We start from the raw sequence: 21,231 nt of genomic DNA, 5'->3' as shown, positions 1-21,231 counted from the left end.
TGCTTAACTTAGCAGAGATAGACGTGGTTTAAAGTATTGCCATCTCATATGCACCTGTATAACACTGCTAGATAAAGCAGTGCCTTTACTGCTTGCTAATGCGGTCACTTGGTGATCACACTTATATATTTCCATACCCCAAAGGAGGATAAAATTATAACATACCTGAGAACACCCGGGATCTTTAGTCATCTTTGCAACATGCTTCGTATAAAAACGAAATTGAATATAATCTGTTTTTATTGTTAACTTCACTAAAATAGTTCGTAATGCAATTAGATATATTTATTTATAAAATTATTAATAAGAAACGTATTACTTACCGGTTTTTCATATTTCACTTTAAGAAATTGAGCAAAATCCACTTGACACGTTCTACAATCAAATGCAAATTCAGTGTTCGAAACTTTGCTAGAAGAAGGCTGTAACATTTATTCTTGTATTTTTGAACACTCCCAAGGAAAAGTGCGGCAGGGAATTTTAGTACTGAAGAAGGACATATGAACTGGATGTTTGGGTGGCTACGTGTTATCTGCTATTTTTGTCTTTATCAATTGATTTGTTAAAAATGTCACACAGCAACTCCACCTTTTGGAGAGGGTTCTCTCCGAATTTTAAAACCGATTGACCATGGCCTTTACAGTACAATTACGATATACGATAGTTCGTGGTAAGATATTTAAATAAAGTACAGTGAGGTAGTTGGTAAATTTGTAAGAGCTTACAGATACTCATTTTCATTAAAGTGCCGTAAATTTCAATTTTTGGCATTTTGAAAAATAAGTGCATTCTTTACTGGTGTTAATATATGTGGCTACTTAATCCTCCATAGATGCCATTTTATTTTCCAGCATAATATCTATATTTAGCTATTTCCAATCATAACTATGATTCTTTCAATTTAATTCGCTAAAACTCGAGTGAAATTTTCGATTTCTTTCAGACTCATTTTTTAGATGTAAGCAATAAAATTATGTGTAAATTATAAGATTTCTTTAATAAGTATTACTTTTTATAGACTTGAAATGGTCAACAAGCAAGTTCTATGAAATTTTGAAATTAATGATGAAAATTCTGTGTGTTGTACAATATTATATTTTCTTATAAATAATAGGATATATTTTTCCTTTCAGAATATTGAGCCAACCTTATTTTAATTCTTTAAAATATTAGTAAAAATGATGCGAGATTTGCGCTTTTGGTAGATTTCAAAAAATTTGTATTAATTGAAAATGTTAAATAAACCACAAATGGGGTGAGTCTTTGCTAAATGCTCAACACAGAAAGTTGTTTTATGCTTATATTTGTTAAGGTATATTTACTAATCTCCGCACAGACTACGTTTTGGTAGGCTAGGAAATTTAAGACATTTCCGAATATTAGGAGTACGGACCGACGACGAGATACATTTAAAGTTCGTTTCAGCAGAATCTTAAATATTAAAAACTTAGCGGGCAAGTAAATACACCGCGTTCAGCTGATTATCGATAGCTAGGAAATTTAAGACATTTCCGAATATTAGGAGTACGGACCGACGACGAGATATATTTAAAGTTCGTTTCAGCAGAATCTTAAATATTAAAAACTTAGCGGGCAAGTAAATACACCGCGTTCAGCTGATTATCGATAGCAACCAGGTGGTCACTCTAATAGACGTTTTCATGCGAGCCCGCTGCGGTCACACCAACTTCTCGACCGATTTTTCCCCTCCATCTAGGGTCACTCTAATTTTGGACGAGGTTAGGTAAGACACGCGCGGATGCCGCGCTGCGTAGGATAAATCCGTCATTAGCATAACCGCATTGAAGCTAAGTCTTCGGGAAAATGCTTAAGCTTGTGCAATACATAGCCCCCCGGGTGGGCGGCGCCACGCCCCGACCGACTGCCTGCGGCTGGGGCAACTTGCTATTGATTTCCCCGAGAAGTGGCGCGAGCTCCGAGAAATGTATAACGCAACGTCGCCATTTTCTTTTCTCCTCCGCCAGCAGCAGCGGCACTTTCGCTTCTTCTTCTTCGCTCTGCACCGAACAACGACAACAGTTCCACGGGAGTCGCAGGAATCGTGAGACAATACTGTTCCCAAGCACATATAGTAGTCTCCAAGCTCAGTCGCAGCGTGCGTTTCGAGACAGCTCGAAACCAGATTCAGACGACTACGTAGATTCCATCCCGAAAGCAGAGCAGCGGACGAGGACGAGGAAATCGCTTTTCAACGATCCCGACGAAAGAACTGAGGAAATCAAAATTGAAGGAGTAATGTGAGTACGCCGCAAGATTTCATATGAAATGCGTTGGTTTTTTCCACTCACTGTCGCCATTTTATCACCCTTCGTGCCATTCCTCTTTTTTTTTTTTTTTTTCTGTACACCTACGAAGCGAGGTGATGAGTAATTAGTGTGAGCGAAAGAGAGAGTTTGGGGAGAGAGAGAAAAACACATGGTTTGCTAAATTTTGTCAGTCGGAGGTGAGGTTTTCAGCCATTTGTTGTTTTTTTCTTTGTGTTTGCCCCCGCACATCCGCAAAGGAGTAGCAAAAGCAACAAGAACGACAGCGCACGTCATAAAAAGAATTTGCCTGATTTGTGAAACGTGTTCTTGCTTCGTTTGCTATTTTATAGCGTTTTAATTTGTCTGTATGCCCCGAACATGAACACGCGCACTCACACAGCGGCACATACGGACTTGCTTGTATGCGTGAATGCCTGTTGACGGCGGCATTTTCTCGTGCTCGTAGAACAGTTCGAACAGTGTGTGCGAGCGTATAACAGTCGGCGGCTGTCACTGACTAGCGCCGTCCTGCTCACTCGCCAGCATGCCTTTCCATCACATTCTTTCCATGGCTCACACGAGGTTTTGTAGAGATATCGCGATGTTTTTGGTATTGGCAATTTTATAATTTGATGTAACCATCCCGACATAGATTTATACTTACTATGCTTAATTTGGGAAGTGAATGGGGTTAATGGTTTGCTTCGTTTGGTTATCTAATGCGTACATTGAAATATATAATTTCAGTATAATTCTGTATACTGAGGACAATTTTAGGGAAAAGTAGGGTTATTCTCTTAAAATTTTCTCTACACTATAAGTAAAGGTTCCATGCAAACACATTTAACTTACAGATTATCAAAAATGCATTTTATCGATCATTTTATCTATTTTGCTACGCTCTTTTTGTGTTTACTTATCATGAACCATGCTTGTTATGCAATAAAAATTATTTATTAGAAAGTTATACTATAGTATTGATAAAAACTCAAGTAACAACCAAATATTAAATGGTAATAGTAACCCAGTTCGTGAACTACGCCATCACATAAACGGCCCCATTAGTCTAAAATGTCAAATGACGCCAATTGATTATGAGCTCCCCCTTTGGCGAGCGCGCGATTCGTCTTTTCGCATGTCAAAAAGCGACAGGTAGACACACAGAAAGTCAAAGGTGCCCCCAGGGACTGTCCCCTCCTCCCCTCGGGTGTTTGCCCACCGTTGAAACTAGGGGCAAGACATTTGGCTGTCTCATAAATGTTCAGAGCGTTCCGCTTCGCTAGTTGGGCACAAACGTTAGCGTGCCAGTGGGTCCTACAAATAGACGTTTAGGGCGGTACGGTGTTCCAAATTGACAGAGTAATAGACAAAAAAAAACGTGGGCCTGGATCGTGGGTGATTTGCATGGTGCACCCCATAGTGATGCCCACTAGGATCACGAAAATGGAGCTTACATACGAAGTAAAGCGAATATAAAGTGGAAATTTATAGAAGTTAGTTCGTAACACAATAAACATAATTTATGTTGTAAATTTTGTTTTATACAACTTTACCATCCAACTTAATCTTGCACTATATTTATTACCACATTGTATATACACTCCGCAGAGTTAATATTATTTTTCCCTAATTATTGCAAAGTGCTAACATATATAGGTCGGTACCTTCGCCAGTTCTGACTGGAACTAGAACTGCGCCAGGTTGATTAATGCCAGAGCAATAAACGCAGGGCTTTGTACATGGGGCTGTTTAGTTTAGTTGAGCATTTAGGGGCTGATAAACTGGGGTGAAAAATTGGTGGGAGGGTGGGCTGTGAATAGAAACCCTGCTCGAATTGCATGTTGTTGTCAATCAAATTTGCCTTACTGTTTGCATTATTCGAAATTTATTTAATTTCCCTAACACGCAATTAGTTTTTATTTAAGTTTATTGCGGTTGTAGCACAGCACAACTCCCATGTCAGCTGTTTAGCAGCGTCGAAAGAAATCGAAAAGCGAAGACTTACCTTCCAAGCCAAGTCGCAGTTGAAATCCAAGTCCCAACTGGCAGACGTCTAGAAACGGCAGCATGCGAGCAAAGTAAGCCAAGTCACTCGTTTCTTTTTTTCCTCAATTTTCTGTCAAAGAAATACTTAAGAAAAGAAAGTGCAGCTGTCTACGCCGAGCCGGAAAAAATGATTCCAGTTAAGCATGGTTTAATTCTCGAAGGTCCCTTTTATCAAGGGAAAATTTATGACACACAGTTTCTGGGTAATGTGTGTGCAGCGCAAAATTATTTTAGATGGCAGATAAGGAGGAATTGATTATACAAATGTACAACGCGAAATTAAAAAGTTTGTGAGAAAACTATCAAACTATATCAACTTCAGCGAAATTCGGTTACAAAGCTCAAAGTGGGATATTTTCTTAAAGATTCCACTGAATTCACGGCAGCGAAATAACAAGTCGTGAAGTCGTTCAATTTCCATGAATAAGGAAAAGGCCCTTGATACTTGACACTAAGTAAACTTCGGCAATGCAAGATAAGCATATTAGAATTAAATTACTTTAATCTCATTTGCCTTTACCAAAGCCAATTACCATCGCAACCATTAATTTTGCCAAAGTTATCTAGAATAAATTACAATACAAAAAGGCACACAGGGTACGCGTGAATTTTTAATTTATCAAGTTAATGGGAAAAACACTTGTAATGCCACTAATTTAATTTTTTTTATCTCGAATAAAACAGCATCAAGATAAATTGGTGGTCAAAGATCAAACCAGTACAAGAAACTGCAAACTACTACCTTAAGTTCAAATAAGCTGCAAGATGATGATGATGTGAGATTTCTTTTCTTGAGCATTCCGTTTCTATTTTGCATACTTAGATACTCATCGATCTTCCTTTATTATTTCCCAGGGCACCACACGATCGCGACTTTGGTCACAGTGGACGTGGCGGTCGCGGAGGCGATCGAGGCGGCGATGATCGGCGAGGAGGCGGCGGCGGAGGCAATCGCTTCGGTGGCGGCGGTGGCGGTGGCGATTACCACGGCATAAGGAATGGACGCGTCGAGAAGCGACGCGATGACCGCGGAGGCGGCAACCGATTTGGAGGTGGTGGTGGATTCGGGGATCGCCGAGGAGGAGGTGGCGGCGGCAGCCAAGACCTCCCCATGCGTCCGGTCGACTTCTCCAACCTGGCTCCCTTCAAGAAGAACTTTTACCAGGAGCACCCTAACGTAGCAAACCGATCGCCCTACGAAGTTCAGAGGTATCGCGAAGAGCAGGAGATCACCGTGCGCGGACAGGTGCCGAACCCCATCCAGGACTTCTCCGAGGTCCATCTGCCCGACTACGTCATGAAGGAGATCCGCCGACAGGGCTACAAGGCCCCCACCGCTATCCAAGCGCAGGGCTGGCCTATCGCCATGAGTGGCTCGAACTTCGTCGGCATTGCCAAGACGGGATCCGGAAAGACCCTGGGCTACATCCTGCCCGCTATTGTCCACATCAACAACCAGCAGCCGCTGCAGAGGGGCGACGGACCTATCGCCCTCGTGCTGGCCCCCACTCGGGAGCTGGCCCAACAGATCCAGCAGGTGGCCACCGAATTCGGTTCCTCGTCGTATGTTCGCAACACCTGCGTCTTCGGCGGCGCCCCGAAGGGCGGCCAAATGCGGGATCTGCAGCGCGGCTGCGAGATCGTCATTGCCACACCCGGACGTCTTATTGATTTCCTCTCCGCCGGCTCTACTAACCTGAAGCGTTGCACCTACTTGGTGCTGGACGAGGCCGATCGCATGTTAGACATGGGCTTCGAGCCCCAGATCAGAAAGATCGTCTCACAGATCCGGCCCGACCGACAGACGCTCATGTGGAGCGCTACCTGGCCCAAGGAGGTCAAGCAGCTTGCCGAGGACTTTTTGGGCAACTACATCCAGATCAACATTGGATCGCTGGAGCTGTCCGCCAATCACAACATCCGCCAGGTGGTGGACGTTTGTGACGAGTTCAGCAAGGAGGAGAAGTAAGTGGACCTTAATTCTAATTGTAATTGTCTAGTTGATACTAGAATTTAGAGAAGTTCCTCTTATAAAATTTCTTAATTTAATATTTCCTCCTATCAATACAGATTGAAGACCCTCCTGTCAGACATCTACGACACCAGCGAGAGCCCCGGCAAGATTATCATATTCGTGGAGACAAAGCGACGCGTGGACAACCTGGTGCGCTTCATCCGCAGCTTCGGAGTCCGTTGTGGAGCTATTCACGGTGACAAGTCGCAATCAGAACGAGACTTTGTGCTCCGTGAGTTCCGCTCGGGCAAGTCCAACATTCTGGTGGCCACCGATGTGGCGGCCCGTGGACTAGGTAAGTTTGCTCTCGCAGCGGCGTAGAATATACACCGTAGTTTGCGGCCGAAAGATTTGGATGGGCCTGTTTAGCGATAAGGTCACACTTGCTAGGGCCATTGCTTACAACATACCATCACTACCAGAGGACACCGCACCTAACGATCACCCAGCATCATTACACGCACCCACTACATGCGAGCAGAACCTAATCCTACCCGTAAACCAACCTACCCACCATCCGAACTTCCTAACCACACCTAATGATATATCCCGGTATCTACCCACATCTAGCGAGCGCGCCAACTCAGAAACAGTTTTTTTTAGACATACGCCAAATGCCGAAATCGAATAATCAACTTGAACTTTTACCCCACCCCCTGACCCTGACCTGCAACCCGCCCCCACCTGCAACACCCGGCCCAACCCCTGCTAAAATAATGTATGAAATGCGTAATGATCGTATATGATCCATATGCACTGCGGTGTACCTGTTACTACGCAACTTTTGTCTTTGTGCGTGTCTCTGCCTCTTTCTCTCTCTCCCCCCCCCCTCTCTCTCTCTCTCTTTCTTGTTTCTTTCTCGTTTACAGAGGCCGATTTTGGTAGTATGATGGGGAGGATAATGAATGAGCGGCGACCACTGCGAACACTCGTGACTTGAGCGACTTTTGCCAACATCAGAATCAGATCTGTTATGATATATGATGATAGCACATCCTGTGTGATATCTTGCGCAAAAGGACCGATGAAAGTTCTCAGATTCAGACGGTCGAGAGACACGAATATCGAATATCCCCAACATCATGCATCATATGTGGCCTCTGCAGTCCCCGACTTTTTGTTGAGAAAGAGTGAAATAATATGATATGAGACGTTTTTGCGACCAAAGACTACCATCTACCAACCAAAAACCATCTACCAATCAACCAAATAAGATCCAACAACAACAACTGAACCGAACCATCAGAGAGCCAGCTTTTTCCTCAGCAGTGGATGGCGGAAGGCGGCGTGCAAAGTATTGACGGGGTGGCCTGGCCCTTGAGAAAGCACTAGAATTGGACATGCACCAAGTCGACAGCAAAAGCCAAAGCAAAGCAAGCAAGCAAAAACAAGCACATTGACACCACCACCCCCACAACACAAACCACACTCACAAATAAGAACACCTGACATTTGCTTTAACCAGAGTGAGGACGAGAAGATCCATCCGGAGATGGATGATGTGTGTGCTTTCGAGGATCCAGACGAAGATGCTGCTGCTGGGTGCTGCGTCCTCCCAAAAGCTCACTACCACCACCCACTGACCGCGTTTGCCGCCGCATCAGTTAAGCCCACTGCTCCTGGACGAAAAGGCGGCCCGCTTGTTGTTGTTAACCCTCCCAAAAAGTTCAATCTTTATATAATGGTCGTGTCTCCTCTCGGTGGTCACCTCCAAAATGGTCCATGTGAGAAGAGAGCTTAGTCAGAGGCGCACGCGGCTCAATGCAACAAACTCTCCGCTTCGCCGTGCGATCGAGATCGCTACCTTGCTGTTTCTGGGGAGAGTTTGGACCACGAGCTGCGCGCCGCCAATCAGAGATTTTGATTGAGAGAAAATTGAGTGAAACAATTTATAGCACCAAGAAGGTAACGTACATTTTGAAACATTTTCTTTTTTTCTCTTAAAAAAAAATACAAACAACCCACAAATCAAAATACCATAGACTCAATAGTATGCAAAAGTATAAAAAAAAAAATTTAAAAAAAAAAAAGAAAAGACAAGTGTGTTCAAAGTGTTCAAGACATCTCGGAAAAACGCTAAAAATTGTTGCAAGCGAGCGCGCATAGCGGAAAAATCATTTGGCAATTTGAAAACTGTTCGTCAAATAAATAATACACCCCAATTAAGTAAGAACACAGCCAGGAGCTCGAAACTAATCTATGCGCCTTCTCTTTTCCCCGGACACCTGTAGACGTGGACGGCATCAAGTATGTCATCAACTTTGACTACCCGCAAAACAGCGAGGACTACATCCATCGCATCGGTCGCACAGGACGATCCAACACAAAGGGCACCTCTTTCGCCTTCTTCACCAAGAACAATGCCAAGCAAGCCAAGGCGCTGGTCGACGTACTCCGAGAAGCTAATCAGGTGAGTTCATAGCGTGGTATCAGGTTACAACACCATTTGGGCAGTCAAATCTAGTTTGGGTAAATCTACATCTAGGTCTTATATTCCAAATCTTAGAATTAGCATGCAGATCCCTTAACCACATCGATTTACTGCTCTTTTTGATACTGACCCTTAGAGGTAAACACAATTCTGATGGTTTCTTATTTCTTTATCAGGAAATCAATCCTGCCCTGGAAAATCTGGCCCGCAACTCGCGCTACGACGGTGGCGGCGGACGCTCCCGTTATGGAGGCGGTGGCGGCGGCGGTCGCTTCGGCGGCGGCGGCTTCAAGAAGGGCAGCCTGAGCAACGGACGAGGCTTCGGAGGAGGCGGCGGCGGCGGCGGCGAAGGCAGACACTCGCGCTTCGACTAGATCGCGGACAATTAGATGAGCAGTAAAAGAAGCTATAGGAACAGGAGATTTCAGTAGCTAAACTAAACCGCACTAGGTCCTAAGTTAAATTAAGTTCATAGCTTAAGTTAAGATTTCGTACTACTTTCACCAAACCGCTGACGGTTATTTTTAGACTTAAATTCAGACTCCCTGATTAATGAAACACTACAAAATGCGAGCTATTTGAACATAGCGAATTTATGTTTAAATGATTTGTAAGTTATTTGACGCTGGCCGCGAGGTCGGTACAACACAATCCAATTGAGAACATCAAAAACACTTTACTTAAACGCAAAAACCAATTTTCAAATATCATGTGATAATTTCTTAATTTAACGCAACGTATCACTAAACTAAAAGCAAAGGAAATCGTAGCGCGAGGAGTACGTTGATGTAGTGGAGGAAAAGGAGGAAGTAAGGATCATTCCCGTCTGTCCCGTTTTGATGACAATGAACAAAGGCTGACCTGACGAGCGACCTTTGTTTGATAAATAAATTCTTCAAATTACTTTTGGAAAATTAACTTTTGGATACCTTTTATGGCTCAACACGAGAACAAGAATGTGTAAAGCAAACAAAGCAAACGGGAAATCACATTAACTACTGACACTAAATACAAAAGAAAAACAAACTGTATGTACAAGATGAGAAGTTCTCTTTCAATTTAATTTTTCGGAAAAAAATAAAGTTTGTGTATACCTATTACAACCTAAACCAACAACAAAGCTTCTGTTTTATGCATTCAGCTCAACTGAATCGTAAGCGACTGGGTCCCACAAAGGAATGCCATTTCCCATGAAAGGTTGCGGGTGTAAAATAATCGTGATGGCAGCAATATTTTCGCAGACATCATTAAGTGCGAGACCTGGTCGCTCGTGGCAGTGTCATCAGCGATGCCCTCACCCCTTCAAAAATGCCAGATAAGACATGGTGTCCTCCAGGGTGGGAATACCAGAGTTCCCAACCAAGTTGTCTGCTAGCCAAGATTCACTCAGCGACTGCAAATGGCATAGGCTTCTTGGCATTACTAGTGAATTTCGTGAATTTGAAATAAATAATCGAAATAACTGATTCATATTTAAGATTTCCGCTTTTAAATCGTTTTCGAAATCGTTTAGACTGAGGGATGTACATTCACTTCAATTACTCTGATTTGAAGTCTTAACTACGTTCCAGGAATCGATAGTTGGCAACATTCAGTGAAATAAGCACGGCGGACCGTCTTCTGACACCACATTCAGACGCAATGAAGCCAATTTACGTTCGACTTGGCCTGCTTCGTTGCGCGGGTTAAACGACCTTTCTTTGTCCAGGGTCCTCATCCGAGATGCTTATGACAAGTTAGCTGTGTTCTTGGGACCAGATCAATCCACTTACCCCGTTTGCAGGACGGCGATTTCCGAGGACCGATAATGACGCTGCTGGGGACGTGAATGTGGTCGGATTGGAGTTCCTGCCATTCGCTGGCTACGTTGGGACGTCGCGCTCCGGCCGTTGCGGCGAAGTTGAGAAGGAAGTCATTTGTCTAATTGCTTGAATTGGGCTGTGCGCTTGCAGGACGAAAAGGATGAGCGGGGGAGTTTTGATTGGTGATACGTAAAGCCAAAGCAACTTTGGCAAATTTGTTATCAAGTTTTGAGGCAAAAGTTTGTTTGGGTCAGTCAGTGCTGGAAAATTTCTCTCTTCTTTCTCTTCGCTTGATACCTTGAACACAAACCGTTTAAAGTTACGGACTAAATTAGTTTCTTTATGCTGGTGAGAAATCTTTGTATACAAATTATACCTAAATTGTTAATTATAATAAATTCTTGGAAGACTACAAAAAGGTAAAAAAAATCGATGGATGTATTAAGCTAAGCAATTTTGATTGTTGATTATAAGAATGTCACCTCTCATTGGGTTACCAAAAGCGTTTTGGTCACGTCCATTATTTAAGAATCCTTCAGTGAGTGGGTCTAGACTTTTCTTGGCGGTAAATATTTAATCTGTCAAATCGAAGATGCCCATTTCAGTCCATCAATTAATGAGTTTAGGCAAAACAATAGTCTTTGGCGTAGGTGTTGGTAACCAATTAACCAATGCCGCTAGGTGGCGCAACTCGCTCTTCTACTTGCATACATATTTCCCTTTTTTTTCCACGCGTTTCAGTTTTCTCTGTAAAGGGCATCTGATAGTCAAGTAATTTTATTACATGGGTCTTTTTGATAAGATTGGCTAAGAAATTGGAGTAAGTTGTACAAAAAGAAACTCCATCAAACCCAAAAAATAAACTCGCATTCCGTAATCTTATGTTATAATTTAGGGCTAGAACTAATCCCATCAGCGGGCCAGCGATGATAGCCCCAAGTGGGGCATTAGGCTGCCACGCAACATTCGCTCCACGCACTCATCGCACTCGCAACTGGCGGTAAATTGCCTCTAGTCCGTCCACCTCGCTGCATCCACAACCCCTCCTCCATCATCAAAAGCCACATTCCGCGCTCCACATTTGGCTCTCTGGCTCATTCTCATTCTTAATCCCTAGCATACACTGTGACAAATTTGGGCAAGAAATTATTCCAATTAAACTATGTACTATGTTTAAACTATGAAAAATGAAATGGAATGGAAATTCAAAAAGGAATTAAAAAATAGAAGATTTATAACCTTTTATAGTACTCATACGCCGAGATCGATACTTTCGTGGCACTAAGGCACTTAAATATATTTGAATTGAATGCCTTTGAACAAACTATTCAAGGAAAATTTCGTTCTTATAGCTACACAATACGGAATAGTGACTTCGCTCATTTGCAATGACGCCCCCTTTTTCCCCGAGTGTATCGCAGTAGCTAACTCAGAATGCCGAGCCGCTCGAGCAGTGCCATTTAACCGAGAGGCAAGCAGGTCACTTACTTTGCTGTGCGCGCACTCGGATTACAAAGGGGGTGCCAGCAGCATAAATTCATTAAATTTGCCTAATTTCGTTCTGCCAGACTCACACATGGCAGTCCTACTCTCAGAATCCGACAATTGCCAAGGAGCTATGGTAGTGGGTGTTCTGGTGGTCCTGCGGGGTGGGGAAGGGAGTCAGGACAACCAGTTGAAATTCATTGATTGTATTTACAACGCCCGCGACACCAGCGCTCCCCCCACCGCTCCCTACGATGCCCCACACATGCTATCTGCTTTTGGTAATTTGACGCGTTATCACTTGTGTTGAGTTTGTTATCATTAAACCGGCGGCGCCGGCTGACGTACTCAAGCCAAATCAAAACTCGAGGAAACCGAAATGCGAAACGGGCTTCAGACTCGAGTTCATAAAAGGCCGCCCCTTTGGTTGCCCGCACGCACATTAAGCACGCCTTAACTAACAGGCAGGCTGGGTGGCTTGTTTTTGACAACTTGGGCATAATAAGACATTAACTTCATGCACATCAAATACTTTATTTATGGGCGTCTGGGGTGAGTGCTGCACTGCAGCGAAAAGATATTAATGTCCTACAAAAAAAGTCTCGAAAAAAACGCGGTGACAGTAGATATATTTTACTCTTTATGAGGTTATTGGTAAAAAGAATTATAAAAGCTCATTTACATATGTATGTAAATACAAACTATATAAAATAAGCTTATAAGCTGGCTTATAGTTCTATATATTTACTTTCATTGATCATTTCCTTATAAATACATTCATAATATATTGGCAAAACCATTACCATTGTGAACAAAGTGGAAATCAATCAAGATACATTATCCGTAACAAACGCACCGTTTTTCGCAGTGTACCTCTTTGTGTGCATAGTCTTCCTGGGGCACTTCAAAAGAAGGCGATTGTGACTGCGTGTGCCACGCCCAATCGAAGCTCCAAAGAAGCCAAAGTGCCGCGCCGTCTTGGATTTCTCGGCCTGGTCATAATTTCGGCTCGGTTCCCGCATTTCATGGGGCTCGGTCTCCTGGCTTCCATCCCCTCCTCGCCCACGCCTGCTTGATTTTTAATTTCGGTTAGCAGGGCCCTCGAACGCCCCCCACCAGCGCCCCTGTCCCCAAAGATATCGGTTGCCTTGGCCCACGCTGTCTGTTTTTTTTACCATAGCTGCCTGTTTGGCAAATTAAGTGCAATTGCTTGAATTTAATTTCATGCAAATAAAAGTTTTGATTAGACGCCACACATTCCGCACGCCCCCACCTTGCCGCCCATTTGATCCACCGACACATGTTCGTAATTAGGCACTTGGGCATATGCATGTGTGTGTGGTGGCCCACGTGGCGTATGCGTAATATAAAACGAAGCGCATAAGATTCCCCAAAAATGCTAGATATATGTATGTACCGGATATGCGGGTAATACAAACTATACGAGTTGGGGTCGTAATAAAATATGGCGATGCTCCCGCTTGATTTCCCCTTGGTTTAGCATGAATTTTTCAAGAACTCACACAAAAAGCATATGCGTACATAAATCTGATGTGAGACGGCTCTATTAAACTGGCGAATTCTAAAACATATTTTATGTGAGCCTATTCGGATGGTCGTCTTCAAAATACACAGCACATAACACTAAAAAGGTATTTAATTAAAAAAAAAAAAATTGAGCTATTACCTATGTCTGTAATAGTTCAATTTCTTTAAATACGTTAAAATAATTTTAAGCTGATATGCGTGTACTAAATAAATGTAAACTTATCACGCTGGTGAGAATGGTCTTAGTTTTGCTTACTTATTCTATAGGAATCATTTATAGCACTATGCGTAGCTAAGAACATTGAATCTCAGTTCGGTTTTATGCTGCCAAAATAATTAAGGCACCAAATAATTAATAAAGTTCACCCCGACCTGCCATATGTCAAATGAAATTCCCCGCTCGGCAGACCAGAAAGGGTATGGGCCAGATGGGAATGGGCTGCCCGATAAAGGCACTTCATTCTATGCCATTTAGTTTGGGCCTAAACTTGCAGCAATTTGTGTCATATTTCTGGGCCGCCACGCCCGCACGGAACATAATTCAATAAAGCGTGGCGGGCCACATGCCGTTCACGTCCTTGCTCGCAGGACAGAATCCTGGTCCGTGGAGCGAGTTTCTGCCCGATGCCTGCATAATGATGTCGCAGCACATTACATATTATGTAAATATAAAATTCAATTGTTTAAGCATTTAGCAGGCTGCATAATTTATTAAAATACCACACCTGACGCATGCCGGCTGCCGGCAGGAAACAAAGGCCAAAGTTGCTTTGCGATACACTTAAAAAAAAACCAAAAAGTTCTTCGATCTGCCTTTTTTGTCATTTGTTTTAAAATCAAAATATAATTACCCTAAGTGAGCTCCAACCATTTGTAAATTTAATCCCGTCTGTACAAACCTTTTTGGTACTTCCATTAACTCCTTACACGTAAGATAGTATAATCTCTCCACGGTACATTTCTATACACTATAATTAAGGAACAGAATCCATAATATCTTTTGGACTACACATTAGGTTAAGTTCAGAAGGAACTGAACGATTCCTACTGACAAATGAATAATAATAAATGATTTAAACCCTTAAAAATTCTAATAAGATTCTAATAAGATTCTACTAAGTTTTGATGTTGGTATACCAACCACTATATAATTAGCTGAAGATGACTTACATCGTTTTCGTTTTTCTCAGTGTGGCAGCAAGCCTGATGGGCGATTATGCTGCGTGATGCCTGCCTCAGCCTGTTCGTATCAGGGTGACGTCTATTGGCTTTTGTTGGGTGCAGGCGACGCCCCGTATGTCGCTGCCTGACAGGAATATAAACAGGAGGACGGGACAGGATGGCAGGTCCTGGGGAAGGAGGCGATGCAGGGACTGCACGCGGCGATGAAATTGATTTTTAAACTGCCAGCGCATCTCATGTCGTTAGCAAATCATAAAAGTGTGGCGGCTGCTGTTCCCGCTCCTGCTGCTGCGCTTAGTAGTTGTTGTTTTGTCATCGCATAATGAGGAAAGTGCCGGGGTTCCACCAGCTACAGCTCCTGCTCCTGCCCCTGCTCTTGCTCGTGATCCTACTGCTGCTTGGCAAGATGGGTTCTCCTGGAGCAGCGGGCGGCACTGCATCTGACATTAAGTAAGATGGATGGCGTTGACGTTGCGTGCAGCATTTAGCCCTGATCCCTTTGAGTCCATATTGATGCCAAAGACGCGTCGTTGCCTTGGGGCAAAATTCAATTTGACCCGCCGATGACTTTGGTCAACTTCATTTTACGCTCAACTTTTAATGGAGCACGGCCAATGACTTGATGAACCACGAAAAATTGCGGAAAATATTCAGACATTTTCCAAGATAACTTCAAGTTGGGAAAATGTATATCCACATAATGACAGTGGGTCAAAATATACTGTTTTGTAAGACTGCGTCATTGTTAAATGTGAAAGGAAATTTTGTTTTACCAAAAGCTTTAAATAGCCATAGCTCAAGGATCTTTTTTCGAGTGCACCCAACTCTCGACTGGTTGCTAAATTAGCGTTGCAAATATCCTCTAATGTTGTTGTTGCTGTCTGCATCGTCGTTAGCCAACTGATTTTCCATATTAAAGTTGCAGTCAAGTGGTCTGTCCTTCAGGGCTCCGTTGTTGCTGGACGCGTGCTTTTATGCAAGATTTATGGCTATTTAAACGACGCATAATGTGTCCTGGCTGCCGCTGCTTCCACCCCCGCCGGCAGACTCACCAACGACCACACTCGGGGGCAAAAAAATACTTACAGGGACGTTGAATGTGTGCGATCTGTGTTTGCAAACACCACGCCACACTTCTTGACAACGTGTTCAAGTGGTTCTGGTCTCCAGCGTCTCCTTCAACCCACTGCACCCACTCCACCCTCTCCACCCACTTTGGGCCACCACCCAGCAACCCGTCCTTGGCATATTTTATTTACATTTTTCACTCGTCGTCTGCTTGGCACATCCTGTTGTTGCCGTTACTTCTGCTAGCGGTCGGTCACTTCAAAAAAAATGCTCTTGAATATAACGCAGTAAAATTGAATGGCCAAGTTGTAGTTAGAAGGAGCTTTTAGTTTGATATATATCGTTTTCGGCTTCTGCTAAATATGCTAACAGATAGAAATTCCCTACCTTTCAAGCCATGAAATAAATGAACATGAAGTGAATAAATGAACATAATCTATGAAATTTATGATCACTGAAATACGAATTATAGTACAGTACTTAAGTATATTTAAATTAAAAAAAATTGGTAGTGAACCTCAAATTTCTCTGAGTGCACTGTTGATGCTCCTGCTTTGACTGACTGAATCCTTTTTTGCTGCCCGCCTGCTGTTTGCTTTTACTGCTCTTCTCGCCTTTTCCTTTCGTATCCAACCCCCGCAGCTCTGCATTCGTTTTATTTGCATTTTTGTTTCATTTTTCTAATGAGCTGTAATTTCTTTTTTTATTTGCAGGCGTTATGCGTGCGTACACAAACAATAAACGGCAAAATATGTGAGTGTGAGTGTGTTTCTGAGGTGTGAAAAACACTTCTAATATGCAAATGGCTTTCTTTTCCACCCAGCTTTCACTTGGCCCGGCTCTCTGTCTGTCTGTCTGTCAGTCAGTCCTTGAGCTCCAGTTCGTGTTCGGGCCAAGGCCAAGTCACCAGAACTTGTGATTACCAGAGTAATTACATTCCAACATTCCAATTGACTGGCTGGCCGGCTGAAAAAAGCGGGTTTCAGTTATTCTGAAACCGCTGAGATTTCACTATGGCTAATTAAGCCTCGCATGTGGGATGATTGCAGTACTAAAGCATTTTAATCCAGCATTCACCCATATTTTGTACAAAATATTACTGGCTTTGGTGTTTCAAAAGATCCGAAATGTGTGATTATCTTAATTGCTTAATTTGTGTAGAAAAAAATTACTAAATTGCTTAGTTTTGAGGTTTTCCAGACTAGGAAAGTAGCTGCAAAGGTTTATTTACTTAAATAAGAAAAAAATATGAACAATGCAATATATACCTCTAAGAACACTTTTAGGAAAATAAAATATTGTAATTAGTGTTCGAAATGTAGGCACTAATAGATGATTTGTTCTTAGAAAATGAATGAACATATTTCAAGTTGAAGACTTCCCAGAATGTTGGTCGAGGAAAACGAGCAAAGTGCCGACTATACCTGCAATTTATCCATCCTTGCTACTGCCCAACAAAATGTGGTACGAATTATTCCTCCTCCATGGAATCCTGGCAATCGCCGCCCACAAGGTCAGCAAGTTTATATTATTTAATTCGTTTGATTCGCCCACTTTGCGGCCTCGCTCGCCTTTCTTTGTTATCTTACACAAATTATCTGCATTGCAATTTGTTATGCAGAAATTCAATTTGCTTAACATTTCATTGGCAGCAACTTCTGGCGGTGCAGCCCCGGGCGGTGGTTTTGGCTTGGCGTTTCGCTTTGTGGTGCTCCAGATTCCGCCTACTCCTGCCCAGAGCTCCCAGAGCTCCCAGATCCCAGATCCCAGTTTCCAGCTCCAGTCTCGCAGCTCAGAGAATGGCCCCCAGTTAGCGCGTTTCGCCGCACTGAGAATTATTAGTGGTGTCATCTGTTTTCTCAATCAATCTACAATAAGAATGGCCCAGTTTAATAAAACTACAATATTTATTCTGACATCAACAATTCAAAGGAGCACTTTAGGTCGAGACTATAAAACTTCCATTGTTTTAAGATCATTTGACCCACTTTCCTGTGCGTTTTCTTCAGTGTCCTGGATCTGGTTGAATGGTTTGGCTGCGTGGCAGTTGGCTGGTGGCCTCGACTCAGTTAGGCAGGATCCCAGTCACTCGACTCGGTCGACTACTCCATTAGCCTTTGGAGTGTAAAATTGTGCAAACAATTTCAATTATCCGAAGACGCTTTGCACAAAGAAAAAATACATTTAAGCTAAGGAATAGGCAAACATTCTGGACCAAGATATAAATGGCTTTGAATACTTCACTTTCTATTTACGTACTCAAGATATGAAATCAAAACATAAATGCTCTTTTTGTCAATTAATTTAAAAGTATTTTTCAAGTAGTGCACACTCTCTCTCTCTCTGGGTATTTGAATAATTATAAAAGCTAAAATGCTAAACCAAAATTTAGCTGGAATGGAGTTTAAAAGTGAACTAAAAGGCTAAATTCTAAGGTTAAAGGCCTTTCCCATCCAAAGCGCTTCCTGTTTTATTTTATGCTAAATATTTTCCTTGTGTTTCGTTTTTTCCCGCGATTCCACTAGTATACTCATGGATGTATTTTCCGGAATTGAGGGGAGGAAATGTGGCTGTGAAACGAGATGGCAGCGAGCAGAAGAGAAAATATGTATGTAATAATAAGGCTAGCGAAAACAAGAATTTTAATGGCCGCGGACATTGGCTTGTCTCCAGTTGCCGCCAATCCTGCGCGAAATTGGAGCAACTAGAATTTGGCCCGGCAATTGACTTGGCGTCTGGAAGTGGACCTGGACCGCGGACTGGCTACGAATTTAATAAGGCAGCTCCAAGTGGACCTGGGCCTCGACCAGAAGCGACCGACTTGAAGTGAACTTTAAGCAGGGCACACACAAATTGCTAGCTTATGGCCAATGAATGCAAGACGTTGCATCGGACTGCCAAAAAAGGACGATGGGTTGGTGAAGGGGGAAGTGGGGCGCCGAGGATGGCGGACACGAAAACGCAGAGCCGGAAATTGGCGGCCGCCATTGGCTTTAAAGACTCCGATGACTCGGACTTTTGCTGGCCACTTTTTGTTCATACGTATAGAGTTTTCCTCTTGCCAGCTGGCGGGGCTTTCATTCAATCATCCATTTATTTTTTGACCATTTTCCAGGACAACTTGGTGGTCACGATGGAAAAACTCACCGTCGGTGGAAAAGGACGGAGAGCGGAGGAACTTAGTGCGCTAAGAAATTCTTTCAGCCGGAACCGGAGAGATAACATTGTGTGTGTGTGTGAGCCAGTCTGACGCTTTGTATATAAATGCAAGTAATGCGGAAAATATGAAAAATGTTTGGAATCTCGTAGAGGAAGGTGGTGGGACTTGGGGAGAACGCAACAGCGGAAAGAAAAGCCCTCTACCAATATTGGAAAATATTCAGTGCAAATAATAATAAAGCACCATTACAAAGTGGCATGCGTTATAATTGAAAATAAATACGACAATAGAATGTGCTCCTGCGGATTGGGAAACCGAAGAAAGGACCTTGAAGGAAGCGGAAACAAGAAGAAAAATAAACATCCTTGGCACTAATTGATGACTAGCTGATCGCAATTTCCTCTTCCCGCCTTTCTTTTCATAAAGGACCCATTGTAGTAGATAAACTTCGACTAATTCGCTTGGTCATCCAGTAATCAACAGCTAGAGCTACTGATTTGGACTATTCTCAGAGTAATTTTGATTCATTGAGTGAGTTATTTTTGAGTTTGTTAAGCTCACAATTATTATGAGAAATTAAGCTGTTCGAAGGACATGTTTCAAGCTATAAATCTCTTGCGCGTCGTCAATTTAATTCAACTTCTTCCAATTTGTATTTTCGATCACAAATTACAAAATAATGTTTAACAAAATGTAAGCTTCAAGAAACACAACTATTTCTGAGTTCTGACTCAGGATTGGTTATCGTTTTTAATGAATTCCATTAGAAATATTATCAACCAACCAAGCATTATTATGATGCGTAGACAATATTTATATAAGCCAAAAAATTGACATTCTTTACGAATAAGTCCCTGTAAAACGCTAATAAATAAAAAGGAATCATGGCAATGCAATTCAATGCATTGGAAGCATACAAAATATGTTGTATATAGGTTTAAAACTGTAACCACATTCTTTATTTTCCGTATCAAGCCATATATTATACGTATATGTATGTATGTATTGTTTTCGAGATCCTTTTTCACTTTAGTCATCAATTTTCATCTATATGCTCCTTGGCTTCAATCTCGTTATGAAGGTTTTGCAAAGCTAGGCCGAAAATGAGTAACTCGTAGCTGTTATCCAATTTCAAAGGGTCTTCCAACAGGTGAGGTGGCCAACTCGGATTACGCCCATTGGGCGGCTGGAGTGTAACCAATTAATTCCCTGCAGCTGTTGACGAATGGCCAACAATGCGCCGCCGCTTACCTAAGCCAACTTACATAACAAACAAATTATACCGGTGACCAGGGCCCACATAATTATGAAGCTCTCGATTCCCAAGAAGTCGCAGCAAGCCAAGCTCCAACGTCCAATTTCTGGCGCATAATTTACGTGGGGGGGGGGGGGGGGTTGGTTGGGTTAACAAAAATCGCTTTTCAATTGGATGGGGTCTGTTTGAATTGCGATTGCTGAGGGGTTGTGAGGAGTGTGGAAGGTGGAAGATGATGGGGTGGGGGGCTATATTTTCTTCGATCCAACGCCGGAGAACAACATCTGTGCTGTGTTTCGGAGGCGCAATGGCAAATGAAAATTCGAAAAATATTGCACAGCAGAAGGAGCAATGAAAAGGCCGGAGGCACGGTGGTCCCAGTCGCAGTCGCAGCATCATTGAAATGTTTTTGGCACTTTCGGCGTGAAGTTGCCGATGAAAATGCCGTTACCGATGTCGATGCCTTTGCCGTTATGATTATTATTATTATTGGCAGCACACCGCCCCAAATTTCCAAACTTCCACATACCCGCCGCCCGCCAGCGCCGCCGCATGGACAACAATGCATGGATGAATTCAGGAGTAATTTTCCGAGTCGACAAACGACAAATTTCCTTGCCTCCTTCGACATTTTGCAGAGGGTCTGGGCCATACGTTCTGGCCCCGACTGCTGGTGCTGCATTTGAAATTTATGACTTTTTGACTATTGGCAACAGATTGTCGAGCGGCTTCATTATTTGGCTGGCAAACTTTTGAATTTTAATTTGAAAATTATGCCCTATTCAACAGTTTTAATGAACTGTGCAGCGCGGCCCACTTCAATGACCCTTTTATGGCCCCGCCGCCGTGTGAGTAACGTTTTTGGGCCCTAATTACGCCGAAAATACATTATACATTAGTATGCCCGAGTTCGGTATTTGTTCTCGGGCGTTAATTGAACAACCTGCCAGCCAAAAGTCGAAACGTGTAAAAC

The 21,231-nt window shown here is 42.8% G+C and overlaps 1 protein-coding gene and 2 long non-coding RNA genes across 14 annotated transcripts, besides 1 other annotated feature; 2 read left to right on the top strand and 1 right to left on the bottom strand.

Moving 5' to 3' along the window:
- Positions 1-1,715: 1,715 nt before the first annotated feature.
- Rm62 lies at positions 1,716-9,869 on the top strand. 12 transcript variants are annotated; one of them, NM_001260010.1, is made up of 7 exons: positions 1,716-1,744; positions 1,989-2,258; positions 5,169-6,278; positions 6,384-6,622; positions 7,542-8,462; positions 8,559-8,737; positions 8,935-9,869. In NM_001260010.1, coding segments are annotated over exons 2-5 (1,458 nt in total). In that variant the 5' UTR covers positions 1,716-1,744; positions 1,989-2,256; the 3' UTR covers positions 7,649-8,462; positions 8,559-8,737; positions 8,935-9,869. The 12 variants fall into 12 exon arrangements, with proteins under 12 accessions (NP_001246939.1, NP_001246941.1, NP_001246940.1 ...); NM_001260012.1 differs by having other exon boundaries at positions 1,716-1,739; positions 7,574-8,232; positions 8,935-9,864; NM_001260011.1 differs by having other exon boundaries at positions 7,197-8,232; positions 8,935-9,864.
- Positions 9,870-14,477: 4,608 nt separating this feature from the next.
- lncRNA:CR44928 (long non-coding RNA:CR44928) lies at positions 14,478-15,504 on the top strand. Its single transcript, NR_125080.1, has 2 exons — positions 14,478-14,522; positions 14,784-15,504. It is a non-coding gene; the product is annotated as a long non-coding RNA:CR44928 (long non-coding RNA).
- Positions 14,506-14,655: a mobile genetic element.
- Positions 15,505-19,953: 4,449 nt separating the features above from the next.
- Positions 19,954-21,068, bottom strand: lncRNA:CR44927 (long non-coding RNA:CR44927). Its single transcript, NR_125079.1, has one exon. It is a non-coding gene; the product is annotated as a long non-coding RNA:CR44927 (long non-coding RNA).
- Between the last annotated feature and the right edge of the window lie 163 nt (positions 21,069-21,231).

The sequence above is a fragment of the Drosophila melanogaster genome, chromosome 3R (genome assembly GCF_000001215.4).
Source record: "Drosophila melanogaster chromosome 3R".
Lineage (NCBI taxonomy): Eukaryota > Metazoa > Arthropoda > Insecta > Diptera > Drosophilidae > Drosophila > Drosophila melanogaster.
The sequence above is the reverse complement of the archived record's forward strand: the minus strand, read 5'-3'. Positions and strand labels throughout refer to the sequence as shown.

Coding starts and splice junctions, on each gene's coding strand:
- Rm62 (NM_079519.2), top strand. CDS start 1,825: ATGCTTAAGCTTGTGCAATACATAGCCCCCCGGGTGGGCGGCGCCACG. Junction 6,279..6,383: donor GAGTTCAGCAAGGAGGAGAA/GTAAGTGGACCT, acceptor CTATCAATACAG/ATTGAAGACCCTCCTGTCAG. Junction 8,738..8,934: donor TACTCCGAGAAGCTAATCAG/GTGAGTTCATAG, acceptor TTTCTTTATCAG/GAAATCAATCCTGCCCTGGA.